The following is a 14,490-nucleotide window of genomic DNA, read 5'->3' as shown; positions in this document are numbered from 1 at the left end:
AACACAACCAGGGTGCAGAGACATGGAGCATGGAGATGCAAATGCGGGACCGTTCCTGCCCAGCCAGCCTCGTATAGGTGCAGGAGGGACCACGTACCTTGACAGCAGCCGAGTATTGCTGGGAGAACTTCTGACACTGGTCCAGTTTGGCTTGATTGTTCTCGATTTCTGCAGCCAAAGCCTTCACCAAAATTGAAGCAAAACCAGTTGTTAGGATGGCTGCCATGGGTGCTGAGCTGAATTCCCATCCCCAGCCCTCCCCTTCTGGGTAAAGTCTTTAAACTCTTCCGTTTTGATGCATGGCCTCATCTCTACCTCAAGCTAAGCTGAGTTTCTCCATGTCCCAGACCCCCCAGCTCAGGCCTGCAGCCTCTTCCCCACCACGCTTCATCATGTGAAGCTCACAGATAAGGCTTTAGTAAAAGAAGTGACGCGGTCACTGCAGCAGCTGAGGCACCACCAGGTCCTTCCTCACCGTCTGCTGGCTGAGCTGCTCCGACAGCACCCGGCTGTCCTCCGCCTGCCCGGGCTTCATCAGCTCCTGCTGCACTGTGATCGCCTCGATCCACTGGATCAGGGCACTGTGGCACTGCCGGTAGTCACTCAGCACCTCCTGGATGCTCTCCAGCTCTGCATGGCTGAGAGAACCAAGACAAGTAAGAGGAGAGCGAAACGGCACCAGAGGCTCTGGGGATATCCCAGCCACCAGCGGGAATCCCATCTGGAAACGCAGCTGCTAACAAGCGTGATCCCAGCTCTCAGCTGAAGCACGGAAGCGGATCTGGGGGCTCACCGGGTCTCGATCTGGGCACAGACGCGCTGCCAGCGGTCCCAGAGCTGGGTGCCCTTCTCCTGGTAGCGCTCGAGGTCGATGCTGCGCTCCTGCCGCAGGCGGTAGAGCTGCTCCCCCACCGCCTTCGCCTTCGCCAGCTCCTCCTCCAGCGTGGAGAACACGGAGCCCTTGTCCTTCACCTCCCCGAGCCATTGCTGCACAACCAGAGGGAGGCAGCACCGGGTCAGCGCCACGGAAAGCAAAAGGCACATTAAGTCAGTGATGCCCTCCTGGATGGGGCTGATTTGCCTGAGAAGGGGTTTATCTCCCCTTAACCCACCAAGAAATGGCTGATTATAGGAAGTATAAAACGCAGGGGACCGTGTTCCCAGCATGGAGCAAGACAGATTGGCTCAGCCCCTGTCCTACAGCAATAGGAAACTCAAGATACGCTCTGTGAGAGACAGCACAAGCTATAGCTGCTCCTTCACCTTTCCAAAGCAATAAAGGGTCACAGAAACAACATAAAATCCTCCTGGCAGCTATTCTAAGGCAAGAAAAGTGTCACAGAATACAGACTGAGCAGGAAAAGAGCAGAAGCCTGACAAATATCAAAGCACTGGCTGGTCTCTGCCTGCCCATCCCAGCAGGTGACCAGCACCAACCTGTAAGGCTGCTCTGTGGGACTGGATAGCAGCCAGGTCAGCGGGCACTGCCTCCTCTTGGCTCAGTTTAACCTCATACCCTTTGACCAGAGATTCTGCTCCTTGGGTGTTACGAATAATAACATCAACCGTCTTCAACCTGCAAAGCAAATAGAGGCAGCACAATGACACAGAGATCCTCTTGGACCTGTTTGCAGCATATGCCACAGAGGGATGGAGCTCAGTTACGCTCCAGTGCAAGGTGTGCTAGAAGCCCAGAGCAAACATCTTTAGCAGAATCGGGTGGATTCAAACAGGTATTTGGGAACAGAGGCATGTCCTGACTCACTTTTGCAGGTAGGTGGAAGACAGCCCATGCATCTGGTCCATCTTGCTCACCACCAAGTCGAGTTCAGAACGCAGGTGGGGTGTGCTGGACCCTGAGGGCGCCTTGTTGAGGAAGCTGTAGCATCTCTCCGAAACAAACCGCAGGTCCGACTGCAGCCGCTGCAGATCCTCCTGCATCCGCTACGCCAGGAACGGGAAGAACGTGAAAGGAATGCCCAAGCAGGTGGAGAAACAGCAGGATTGCCCCGGGCAAAGGGGGTGATACGAAATGAAGCAACTGGAGAGGTTTCCTGCTACCTCCTAACCCTAACCCTAACCCTAACCCTGCATAGTCACGCACCCACCACCCTCACATCCCCCCACAGAAGCTAAAGCTGGTTTTGGTCCATGCTGAAGACCAGTGGCCACCACCTCCCTGCCCTCCCCGTGCCAGGACTGACCTCCTGCTCCGCAATGCGGATGGTGTTTTCCTGGATGGTGTCAGCATCCGCTCGGGCGCTGCTGGGGGCCTGGATGCGGCTCACGAGCCGCTGCTCGCACTCCTCCAGGTGCAGGCGGATGTTCTTCAGCTCCGAGAGATAGGTCCTGGCAACGGTCTCGTCCTTGTCTTCTGCAAGTCACAGACAAACCAAATCAGCAGCTCCATCAAGCCCTCTGCTGTCTGCCTCACATGGGACCTGCCGGGAGCCCTGGAGCCGAATGCAGCATCACAGTGACACCGAGGCAACGGACATCTGCTCAGATGGAAAATGAGTCAAGCAAATCATCTCGTTCAAATGCAGCTGAAAATGAGCCCAGCCACAGGCACCAGGAGAAAACTGGAGTCCCTGGTCTTAGCGGGATTCACAGCGTCGCTGTGTCACATGTGTCACCACCACATCTGTTTTCCTAAAGAAAAGAGCCCCTTGCTCAGAATGCATCCTCACGACTAAACCTGTCTCCAACAGTATTAGGCCAAGAGGAGTCAGCAGTTAAGCTGAAGCTGCAAAGTCAAGTCCTCTCTACGAGAACATGGCTGGACAAAGGCCCAACACTTGAGTGGATGGAGAAACAAGGAGAGCAGCTGCTCACACCATCAACGAGCTAGCCCAGAAAGAAAACAAAGCCATCCCATAAATCCTTTGCTTATGAGTCCCCACAGCTCCTGGTTAATCCATCAGCCCTTTGAAGCTCACCGTTCTCCATGGACTCCAGCAGCTGCCGGATGTGTTCCTTGGAAGACTCCACTTCCTCCTCCAGGCGCAGCCGGTCCGACACGGAGAAGAGCTCCGAGTCGCGGCTGTCCTGCAGGAAGTCCTCGTAGTGCGCCTGGAGGCTCTTCATGGCTTGCTGGCACTCCCCTTGCGCCAAGGAGCGGAGCTGCACGTGGAAAAGCAGCACATGGAGCCCCCCGGAATGACTCCCGATGCAGCACCTGAGGCCACCCTGCCCAGCTCAATCGCCTGTGTTTGCCAGGTGAGGAGTTCTATGCAGAGGGGAAGCCAAGCTCCTCCGTACCAGCCCCACACCTCCCTCCAGCCTCGCTTGCTCCCTAATGGAACTCTCAGTCCACAGTCTCTTATCCCTATCACAGTGCAGCAGCAAACTGCTGATGCTCTTTCTACTGGGAAAAAGCCACAACCATTTTGCACAGAACCCCACAGGTTTTCCCACTGTTCAAAGACCTTTCACCTCCCCAGCCTCCCAGTCTCTGGTCTTCCCTTTCTCCTCAGCCTCATGAAGAAGCCTGGACAGTGACCGACACAGATCCAGGCAGAGAAGCTCCTACTGTACCTTTTCCATGCTGAAGCTTTGCACCACGGCTATGTCCTTCCGCAGGTAGTTCCAGGAGATGAGGCTCTTTGTGTTCATGTGCAGCTGGTGCCAGAGAGCCATCACTTTCTGGTACAACTGTTCTATCCTGCCAGGGGAAGGAGCAGATCCATCAGCGCTGGATCTCTGCAGCATGCTCAGCCCTGACCCTGTTAATCCACCAGCCATTGCTGCCAGCCAGCAGCCCACCAAGCCAACAAGCTTGCCAGAAAGCCCTGCAGGGATCCCTTATCCCATATCTTCATTTTCTCTAAGCTACTATAGCAGCTGCTGCAATGGAGTTTGCAGCTGTATAACCATAGGGATTCCTTCCTTTACCCCAAACCAGCCATGCCACCCATTCCTGTTCTTCCACCCCAGCTCTTCTCCCATTCCCACCCCAGCTCTGCCCTCTCCCCATCTCCCTGCCACTGCACATCAGCATCCTCCCCAGTAGAGACCAAGTTACCTGTTGGCCATCTCGATGGCCTCTTTGTTGGGCGGGGGGATCAGGAAACACACAGAAGGCACCATGGCCTCATTCCCTGTGGGGCTGATCACCTTCCACTTGGTCCTCTGGGAATTGTCCTCCAGCACACACTCGTCATTCCTGCAGATGGTGATCTGCAGGGACACCAACACCGTCACAACCCAGCAGTGGGGCTGCACACACCTGCCCCTTGATGCCAGCTTCCATAAATATATATCCCTGTATCATGTATTTATGATATATACATCCCTATATCAGTGCCAAGAGTGCATCAAGCTCATGTCTGGAGAGAAAGGGACAGGAGCTGGCTGCCACCACGTGCTTATTTGGCTGAGGTTTATGAAGCCCATCCTTGGGGAAAAAGGACTTTAACTCCTGCCCAGAATAAATCTGAGACACGGAAACCCGCTGCAGGAAAAACAGCCATGCAAATCACTTCTGCTTCCCCCTCCCTTCCTGCTTTCCACTGACAGACACCGTGGAGCTCATCCTAAACTCCCCCGGGCGTTGCTCCCCTGCCTTCCCTTTCACCAGCACCTCCCAGCCCTCACCTCGATCTGCCGATAGTCACAAACAGCCTTGATGGGGATCGTGCTCCTCACGACGTGCTCCGGGTTCCTGGGCCGCAGCTGAACGATGGCTTTGGAGCGTCCCACCAGGCTGGCGACGGAGCTCTTCGACTGGATGAGCTGCTCCTTCTCGTCCTGGCCGAGAGAAGGGTGATGGGGGGGGTTTGCTTGAGGCAGGGGGGAGAAGCTCTCTCACAGGCATCTCCGCACCTCCCACCCCAACGCTGGCCTGGAGGAGCTACGCTGGGATCTCAGGGGCTGAGCAAACACATCGGGAGGATCCTGCTGCCCTAACGGGGTGGGAAAAGGGGTCAGGAGATGGGATGGGAGAACGGACTTCACGTCGGGGTGGGTCCTCTCGTCTACCACTCCCCCTGCCCTGCAAAGCCGCATGCACGCCTCTGGCTCTGTTGCTGCGAGGACAAGAACACGTTTTCTTTCAAAAGGGAAAGAAAGAGAGCACAGCAGACACCAAAACGAACGTCTCAGGAGCTGTAAGGGGCTGTCCTTACAGGACAAGCTCCAGCCCAAAGCCGGCACATTCAGTTGTCTGGAGGAGAAACCACAGAAGCATGCTCCCTTTTCTAAAGCAACGGATGAAGGCACGTGAAAACCAACGGCTGGAATGGGAATACGATGAATTACGTGGGTAAAACATCTGGGGAGAAGGGGCTAAATGATGGAGTGATTGCACAGGCCTCTGGCTGTGGGCAGAAACTTCCCAAGTGCAGGAGGATGCTGGGTACTGATTCCCACAAGTCCCTGCTGGCTTTGGTGGTGGGACAACCCAGGGCACTGGTGGAAAAGTCCCTGGCACCAGCAGAGACCTGTGCGGATCACTGCACTGGCACCTTGTGCCGTTAGTGGCAGCTCAGCCTATTCTGGCTGCAGAGGTTTAAAAAGGATCCCAGGAACACGTTCTCCTTCATGCTTGGTATTCCCGGGGCTGGTTAGTTGCTAACAACAGTGGAGGATAACTTAATGGCAAAAAAAGAAAAGAAGAAATGATTAAATAAACTACCTGTGCCTGTCCCAGGGAGCATGATTGGAAGAAATACAACTTTAACTGATCAGGTAAGAAAGAGTAATAGAGCTGAGCCCTGCGGTCCTGGCCACGCTCCAGCTGCCCGGATGAGCTTCTCCCACCCCGGCCAGTGCCCGCTGGACTCCTGGAATTGCAGAGCTCACCAATATGGACACCAGGAGCTCTGTGTCCCGGTAGTGCCAGAGAACAGACCAGGACAACCCTGAGACCATGACAGAGAGGCTGGGAGCCGCCAGGAGAGAAGAGGGTGAGTCCTAGCCCAGCTGAAGCACCCATCACCAACACCCGCTAAGGGCATCCCCATTCCCTGGGGACACGCTGGAGATCAGCACTGTGCACCAAGAGCAAAGCCAAAGCAGCCACCTGCCTCCACACCCTCAAATGGCACCTCTTGGCCCTTCCAGCAGTGGCTCAGTGGTTGCCCACAGCCCAAACCCTCCTCTGGCCCTGGTTTCAAACCCCATCTGATGCTTTGCACCTTGGGTTTTGGTTTTCGGTTGTGTTTCTTTCAGGCCAATTTGGATGAGGGTATCACAGCATGATCGTGGTCATCCCCTCTCTGCTACGCTGCAGCTAAGCCAGGGCACGTGTCTGGAGCTCAGCACTGCTCCCATCCCCACGCACAGCCAGGCCGCCCTGGCTCTGCCCCCAGCGGCACAGCACCAGGGATTAACATGGGATTTAGTCTGGATGAAGAGCAGGCATTTCTCCGTATCCTAGTGAGCACCAGCTCAAAGGCAGAAACTGGAGCATCCTACAGGCTCTGCGGCTCCCTTGGTAGAACCCAACAGGCTCCATGCCGACCAGGATGGCAGGATGGATACCAACGGGAAGAACCAGCTCACATGTGAAGCTCAGAGCTTGCACAGGCAGCACGTGCTGCCTGCTCTTCACCCCGAAGCTGCAGTGACCCATTGGCTGTTGTAACTGAGATCCAGCTACCATGAGCAGCGTTAAATCCACACAGGGGTGCACAATGTGCACTCTATGGCCACGTACAAACACGTGCAGCAGCTCCAATGAGAAGCAAAACATTGACCACGATGGAGAAACAAATCACATTCCATGAACCCGCATCGCTGCGGGAATAAAAGGAGCCCAGTTTTCCCTGGGAAGCAAGAGGTGCCTCAAGCAACGCTGCTGGACCGGAGCAAGAAGGCCACCCATTGGCCACCCAGGGTGGTGGGGGTGTTGGAGAACCCACCATGGAGTCCTGCAGCAGGTCCTCCAGCCGCGTCAGGCTCGTGTTATGGTCGCAGGAATACTTCCTTTTGATGGAGTCCTGCAGGTTGCGCAGGTAGGTCTCCAACTCCCGGGCATCGCTGAAGAACTGCAAAGGCAACGAGGGTCACAGAAACCTGCCCCAGCCCCGGGAGCAGTCAACAGCACACTGCAGACCCCTCCTCAGCACCTCAACCAGGAACTCCCAATGCTATTCCAGTCTTAAGGCTGCAAGGGCAGCGAGCATCCCACATGGATGGCCAGAACTACATGGAAACCAATCCCTTTTGCTCTAGCGAGACATCCCCAGAGAGCAGCTAATGGAAATAAGATGTTTCAGGAGCAAGCAGCCCCCATGAGCACCACAAATCCCTCCTTCCCTCACCCCCAGAGGGAACAGCAGCATATGAAGTTCATGCAGTGGATGGGGACCAGGGGAATCCAGGCTGTTCCTCCCAAGTACCTGGAAATAGGCAGCGTTCTCCTTCACATGCTGCTCCACGCACAAGCAGAGCTGCTTAATCCACTGCCACTGGGTCTGCACAGCAGCGCTGTAGGCCTGGGAACCATGGACCAAACAGAGATGACATAGCAGGGGGTTGGAAGTGGATGAGCTTTAAGGCCCCTTCCAACCCAAACCATTCCATGATTCCATGATTTCCTGCCTGCTCACCTCTACGGTTTGCTTGGCCGGGTGGTTCTCCAGGGACAGCAGCTCTGCTGTGTCTTGGAGGGAGCGGAAGATGTCCTGCTTCTCATCCAGCTCTGTCATCAGCTCCTGCATGAAGGACACAAGCAAAGTGCGTATCTCAGCTATGGGGAGCTGCCTCACTCAGACCGTGTCCAGTTAACACAGCACGGAAGTGCTGCAGTAAATACCAGCAACATCACAACCAGTCCCCCTCAGGATGCCCCCGGGGCACCAAACACATGGGGCAGATGTAACACAGGTACTGGAAACCTGCCCAGGAGCCTCTTCAGTCCCAGACAGTGCAATTGCGAAGACAGCAGTTTATTCATACTGCTTTAAAGAGGAATCAATTTTCCTTTTCTTCCTACCCACCAGTTAAAGATGCCTTTAATTCCCCATGGTGCCAAAAAATCATCTTTTAACGCCTTTTCCATTGAAACTCAATTGAATAAATCATTTCATCAGCTGCACTCCTGAGCTACAAGCTCAATGACTTCAGGGGGAACATCCAACCTCTGGGGACTTCAGGTCTGTTGGCAGCTGAAGGACCCCCAGCAGGTCAAGAGCAGCAGCAGCGCAGCCCAGAGAGCACCCATCCCAGCAGCCCTGCTCACCGAGAAGTAGTTTTTCTTGGCTGCAATGTTAGTGTTGCTGTCGCTCCAGTCGTAGGCCAGCTCCTCCTCCTCCTTCTCATTGAGCCAGATGAGCTCAGCAGTGGCCCGGGACACAAACCCGTGCAGGCTCTGGAGGTGCCTCAGCCGGAAGCTCGAGGTTTCCTGCACACAATGAAGGGTGATTCCTCTCCCCTGCTCTGCAGTGGCTGGTTTCTTCCCCCCTCCCCAGCCTTGGAGCAGGGATGCTCAGGAGCAGGGCAGCAAGGATTCAAAAGGAGCGTGACCAGCAGGTCATGGAGGTGATCCTGCCCCTCTACTCTGCTCTCGTGAGACCTCACTTGGAGCATTGTGTGCAGTTCTGGTGTCCTCAACATAAAAAGGACATGGAACTGTTGGAAAAAGTCCAGAGGAGGCCACGAGGATGCTCAGGGGCTGGAGCACCTCCTGTATGGAGACAGGCTGAGAGAGTTGGGGCTGTTCAGCCTGGAGAAGAGAAGCTGCGTGGAGACCTCAGAGCAGCTTCCAGTGTCTGAAGGGGGCTTATAAGGATGCTGGGGAGGGACTCTTCATTAGGGACTGTAGTGATAGGACAAGGGGTAACGGGTTAAAACTTAAACAGGGGAAGTTTAGATTGGATCTAAGGAGGAAATTTTTTTCTTGTTAGGGTGCTGAGGCACTGGAATGGGTTGCCCAGGGAGGTTGTGAATGCTCCATCCCTGGCAGTGTTCAAGGCCAGGTTGGATGAGGCCTTGGGTGAGATGGTTTAGTGTGAGGTGTCCCTGCCGTGGCAGGGGGATTGGAACTGGATGATCTTAAGGTCCTTTCCAACCCAAATTATTCTATGATTCTGTGATGGACCCTGTGCTCCCCGGGCAGTGCCAGCCCACTCACCATCAGCTTGCAGTACTGTGTCTCCAGCTTGCCGAGCGTCTCTGTGTAGCTGGCACGGAAGTTCTGAGACATTTTACCCTGAAGGATGAAAACTGCTCCTGTTACCGAACACAGAACAGCATCACCTGAAACCCCACCTCCAAATCTCCCTCCCCAGCTCTGTGCGAGCGAGAGGACGTGGAAGGATGGCTCAGGGCGGCAGCTCCTTGCACCAACCCAGCATCAGTTCAGACGCTCCATCCTTAAACAACGCCTTTACCCACAAGAACCCATCCTGATGCCCTCGCCTCCCCACACGAGTTGTGCCATGCACTGCATCACCCAGCCCCTGCCACTGTACCTCGTACATCCTGGCCTCCTTTACGCTGGAGCCCAGGTCCTCCACGCTGGTATGGACGTGCCGCTGGGTCTCCAGCTGGGTTTCCACGCTCGGCAGGTCGGTTCCCCACTCTGCCCGCTCCAGTCTCATCTGAAACAGGCCAAGGGGTTCAGGTCAGCTCTCCTCATCTGCAGGAGCATCTCTCATAGGACTCGAGGGCAAGAAAACCTTCCAGGTCACTCAAGACGGAACAAACACCACGCCAGTCCTGGCACGAGGTCCTAAGCCAGTGCTCCACCACTGAATGATGGCTGGGGCAGCCTGCACAAGCTTCACACCCACTTAAGAGCAAAAGAACTGACTGCATCAGTACAGATTTGCTTCCAGCTTTGAAAGGATCTTCTGATACCCACTGATGAGAGGGGCCACAAGAGAGAGAACCCAACACAAGATAAAGGTGTTGGTGCTCCCCTGAAACTCTGAACCACCAAAACTGTTATTCACAGATAAAGCAGGATAAAGCCCAGAGCAGGCTCCTACCGCCCCACATCAGTGTGAGTGGGTGATGTGCCCCAGAGAGGCAGCACTCACCTGCATCTCCTCCACCCAGGCCAGCAGCTCGTACACGAACCGGAGGCTGCCTTCATCTTCGGAAGAGGAGATGGCCACCAGCTCTGTCCTGGTCATGGGCTTCCGGAACCAGGAGGCAGAGGAGGTGTGAAGCCCTTTCGTCAGGGACTCGCCCTTCAAGTGCGTTGTGCTCAGCGTGGAAGTGGGCACCAGCTCCAGGGTGGAGAAGTGACCTTTCCTGTACAGGTTAGTGCATTCCAGCCTCAGCGTCACCAGCTCATCCTGCAGCCGCATGATCCTGGAGGAGCAAGGCCCGGGTTAGGAGATGCACACACACTTCTGCCCCTTCCCCGCAGCCGAGCAGAGCTCTGTTCCTCCGTGTTTCTCCATCCACAGACCATCCCCGCAGGGCCCGTCTCACCTGAACACCAGCTCCTCCAGCTGGTAGTAATTCTCATCCCGAAGGATCTGCACATCCACCTGGAGCTGGCGGATGAGCCCCTCACACTCCTGCAGGTACATGACCACGTCGTGCTCGTACTGCACCGGCTGCCCCGACTCCAGGTGAGCAGCATCCTGCATGGAGAGAGGAGACTGAGGACACGTGGGCACAGTGACAACACAGGAGCCCAGCATCAACTTCAAACCCCAAGAGACCTTTTGGTCCACGAGCTTGACGTGAGCAGAAGAATGTGAGTTCATCATTCACACCACCCCCAGGATGTCCCCTTTAGAAAAGCTCCTGCAGATAAACTGAAAGCTTCTAATGACAGATGGGTTCCTGTGGTTAGTCCCATGGACAGTCACGTAAATCATCTCATTTCTTGCTTGGGCTTAACTATTTTTAGCTCCCAACCCTCCCATCTTTTTCTCCCGGAACAAAACACCCTCTTTCAGATACCTGCTCCCTACCCAGGTGGCTGCAGCCTGCACCTGAGTCCTTTCTGCCAAAGGACTTTCTGTCCTTTTCAGACAAATGAAACAGATCTGGGGATGTTAGGCCTAACAGCACAACAAACTGTCCCCAGGGTCCTTGTGTGATATCCACCACCACCCCACACTGTCAGAAGAGATAGGAAAGGTGGCCTGGAGAACCAACCACCCCATGCAGACGACAGAGGAAGAGGCAGGAAAACCAAGAAGGGTGGGAATGCCCCTCACTCACAGCCTGCAGCGTGTTCTTGGCCAGGGTGAGTTTCTCCTCACAGCTCAAAGCACCATTCTGGATTTTGTTAGCGATTTGTAGCAGCAATTCCAGCCTGTGATGACAGAGGGGAGCACAATGAGACAGGGGCTTTGGGCCATCCCCCCAGGCAGGGGAGCAGGGGATGTCCCCACACCGACCTCTCCACCGCTGGCCGCAGCAGCTTCTCGCGCTCCAGCATCTCTATGATAAGCTTGCCCCACTCCTCCTCCACGTCGTTGGGGTGGTAGCCCTGGGGCAGCTTGATGCGTCCAAATTCGATCCATACCTGGGGAAAACAGCAACAGAATGGCATCTCCTTCCCTCCTCCTCCAGCTGGCTACAGACCACAGCAAGGAAAGCGGGGCTGAAAGGCAACAGCATCACTCCTGCAGAGCGCTGCCTGCTACATCCTTTACCCTGAAGGTTATTTCCACTTCTCCCTTCCAAAATAAACCTGCACTGAGCATGCTTTAGTCTTGCTCAAAGCACAACACTCCCACCTGCAAGCCTCTGGGTAGCCAAGATGCTGCTTACCTCTAAGAGTTTGTAGAGCTCCTCTATCCTTCCTTTTTCCTGCTCTTTTGCTGGGATTTCAGTTTCTTTGAAGTGTATGTACTGGTTATAAAGTGCCTGGGATGAGAAAAGCTCATCAGAAACCACCGTGGGGAATGAAACCAGCCAGCTCTCAATGCTGAGCACATGGGACACTGCGGATTGACCTCATCCAGGACCTACCTTTAGCTCTACAGGGTTCTGGGGGAAGGATTTATCTGACATGAGTATCGTGTGCTGCTTGATCCAGGAGACGAGGGACTCCACACGGGTCTGGTACTCCAGCCACCTCGAGTCCACCTCCTGTGGGGTGAGAGGGCCCTTGCAGAGCACTGCCATGGGCAGGTCTCCATGGGGAGAGGCAGAGCACGGAGGGAACTGAGGTGCCATGGTCACACCTAAGGGGTGGATCGTTTGCCTGTGCCTCGCTCCTGTGATGCCATCTCAGGTATAGGAAGGAGGAGGAGGATGATCCTCCTCGTAAGCTGCTCCCTGGAAGCCAGTTCTGCTTTCCCATGAGCTCAAACCCACAGCAGAAACCACCACGGCTCCACAGGCACATCAGCAGCTCACAGGCAGACACACTAACAGGGAAGCTCCTTCCTCTGCCTGAGCCTCTTCCACCCATCAACCATCTGCTACAGTGGACAGGGAACCTCCAAGCCCTCCCCACAACAACCAGCTGCCTCCCACATCTCTGCCCCAGCATCCCAACTCACGATAGCACTGATCCCTTCTCCTCCCTCGGGGACTTTGGGAAAGGCATCATAGATTGAAGACACATAAGTTATCACGGATTTCTCATCCGGAGAGGGCACGTCCACGTCTGACAAGGGGGAAGGAGAAAGGCAGTGAGGAAGGGGAGCAGGCAGAGGTCAGCATCACCCCACGTCACCGCATCACCCTGGGCACCCACCTTCAGCGTCCAGCAGCCTGGTGACCCCCAGCCTCTCCGCGATCTCAAAGGCCTGCTCCAGGTTCTCCCGGTTGCTCTGGATCTGCACCCTCTCCATGTCCACCAGATCCGGCCTGCAGGCACGCAGCACAGCCACAACGTTGGCAAACAGCACAAAGGTGCCCAGGATGGAGCATCCTGGATGGGCCCCACTGCCCAGGCAGCTCCCAAGGGCTTGTCTGAGCTCCTGCCCTGGGCTGGTGTCTGCCTCCAAGGTGAGCTGGGAGCACCTCCCCAGCTCAGCCCCTTTGGGAAAGGGATCTTCAGGCTATGAAGGAAAAACTCTTGTGCTCCTCTGGGATTAGCCCTTTCTGTACACACTCTGTACCCAGTGTGGCGGACTGGGACAGGACAGAGGTGCATGAACAGCCCCAAAGCGGGTGGTTAAACCTCTCCAGAGGACACGGGCGGAGTGAAGGGGACGCAGCAGGCACAGATGCTGCCAGCCCTGCACCAGAACAGAACCAGCAGCAAACCACAGCACAAATGAACCTCAAATGAGCATGAAGGAGACAGGAAAATCCCGGCCTCTGAGCACCACGAGCGTGCTGCCCATCATGCGCCCATCTCCTGCCTGCCCCTGCCTGCAGAATCCTGCTGTGTCCCTCCCTGCTGAGCCCTGCCTGCTCCTCCCGGCCACAGGCAAGCCCAGAGCAGCACAGGGCAGTGCTATTTCCAGCTCCCAGGAGATGCCTCTTCCCAGGGCTTTGCTGTTCTCCTGCAGACTCAAAGGCCAAGTGCCCTTGACAAAGCAGCCCCAGCGCTGCCTCCCTGCCCATGCAGAAGTTGCACTGTCCCTAAAGGAACTGTGAGAGGTTTATCTGCAGCTGGGGAGAGCTCCGAGACCCTGGGATGACAGCGTGGATGGAAGTGTTGCTATTCATGGAGAGCAGGAAGGGCAGCACTGACACATCAAACACTGCAGCACTCCCAGTCTAAAAGCTTTTCTTGCCTCTTTCCCCAACCTCACTCAAAATGCTTTTTCTTGCAGCCTCATGTACTGTGGCTCTTCCCCAGCATCCGCCCCCAGCTACTTGGCTGAAGAGATGATTTCCAGGTAAAAGAGACAAAAGCCTCACCTACATTTCTATGCACCCCAGACCATCACTGACTGCAACGGTGGGCAGGGACCCCTCCGAGGTCCTCAGCCCTTCCTCCCACCCAGATGATGCTCCCCGCTGCCCCTGCCTACCTGTATCTGTGGATGAGCGCGTTGAACATCTTCCCATCGCTCCAGCAGGATGAGAAGTTGGTGCATTTCACCCCGATGTAGCCTGCAGTCACCTTTTGTGTCCACAGAAGCAGCTTCTCCTTGGCTGACATATCCCCCGACTCGCCGCTGATGTAGATGTCGGAGATCTGCAAGGACGCAGCAGCCTTGGGGTGATGCAGGAGCAGGAAAAGGCCCCACCAGCACCGCTGGTTCCTATGAACTCACCTGAGACCTGGCAGCTCGTGCACCCACTCCGCTGCCAGCTCCTGCCCAGCACCCAGGGCAAGGAGCCCCAGCACCCTTGGATACCCAGGAATGGTCACAGCCCCATCCAGCAGCACCCAAGGAAGGAGCAACCAACACCATCCCTCATCAGGGCAGCCAACACGGTGAGGGATGCTCCACCCAGAGCATCACGTTGTAAAGAAACCAACTTAAGAAGCAGAAAACAGTGTTTGGAGGTGCTGTGTGAGAGGACAGAGGTCTCTCCTTGACCTCCAGCTTGGAGCTGCTTGCAGCAGGGCCATCAGCTCCATCCCAGGGGGAAAGGGAATGGGGAGGAAGCTGTTGCATCCCCACTCTGCCTCGTGGTACCTGGAGAGGCAGTACGGGGGTGCTG

At 55.6% G+C, this 14,490-nt stretch overlaps 1 protein-coding gene across 16 annotated transcripts in view; it reads right to left on the bottom strand.

The window, feature by feature from the left end:
• Positions 1-14,490, bottom strand: part of MACF1 (microtubule actin crosslinking factor 1) — a 135,521-nt gene that overhangs the window by 79,963 nt on the left and 41,068 nt on the right. For all 16 annotated transcript variants that reach the window (XM_062630963.1, XM_062630968.1, XM_062630970.1 and 13 more), the window contains 25 exons: positions 13,851-14,017; positions 12,620-12,732; positions 12,423-12,529; positions 11,887-12,006; positions 11,686-11,781; positions 11,310-11,437; positions 11,131-11,224; positions 10,387-10,541; positions 9,987-10,263; positions 9,417-9,545; positions 9,077-9,154; positions 8,186-8,347; positions 7,554-7,658; positions 7,344-7,439; positions 6,864-6,989; positions 4,597-4,749; positions 4,025-4,179; positions 3,538-3,664; positions 2,940-3,123; positions 2,205-2,374; positions 1,766-1,944; positions 1,438-1,576; positions 794-987; positions 476-638; positions 98-181 (listed from right to left, as the gene is read on the bottom strand). In XM_062630963.1, the coding sequence (XP_062486947.1) occupies positions 98-181; positions 476-638; positions 794-987; positions 1,438-1,576; positions 1,766-1,944; positions 2,205-2,374; positions 2,940-3,123; positions 3,538-3,664; positions 4,025-4,179; positions 4,597-4,749; positions 6,864-6,989; positions 7,344-7,439; positions 7,554-7,658; positions 8,186-8,347; positions 9,077-9,154; positions 9,417-9,545; positions 9,987-10,263; positions 10,387-10,541; positions 11,131-11,224; positions 11,310-11,437; positions 11,686-11,781; positions 11,887-12,006; positions 12,423-12,529; positions 12,620-12,732; positions 13,851-14,017 (3,501 nt within the window). The remainder of the gene's footprint in view (positions 1-97; positions 182-475; positions 639-793; positions 988-1,437; positions 1,577-1,765; positions 1,945-2,204; positions 2,375-2,939; positions 3,124-3,537; positions 3,665-4,024; positions 4,180-4,596; positions 4,750-6,863; positions 6,990-7,343; positions 7,440-7,553; positions 7,659-8,185; positions 8,348-9,076; positions 9,155-9,416; positions 9,546-9,986; positions 10,264-10,386; positions 10,542-11,130; positions 11,225-11,309; positions 11,438-11,685; positions 11,782-11,886; positions 12,007-12,422; positions 12,530-12,619; positions 12,733-13,850; positions 14,018-14,490) is intronic.

This window comes from Pezoporus occidentalis, unplaced genomic scaffold (assembly GCF_034315485.1).
Source record: "Pezoporus occidentalis ecotype Australia unplaced genomic scaffold, CSIRO_AGI_Poc_V1 ctg362, whole genome shotgun sequence".
NCBI lineage: Eukaryota > Metazoa > Chordata > Aves > Psittaciformes > Psittacidae > Pezoporus > Pezoporus occidentalis.
Note: the sequence above shows the minus strand (reverse complement) of the source record. Positions and strands in the feature narration are given on the sequence as shown.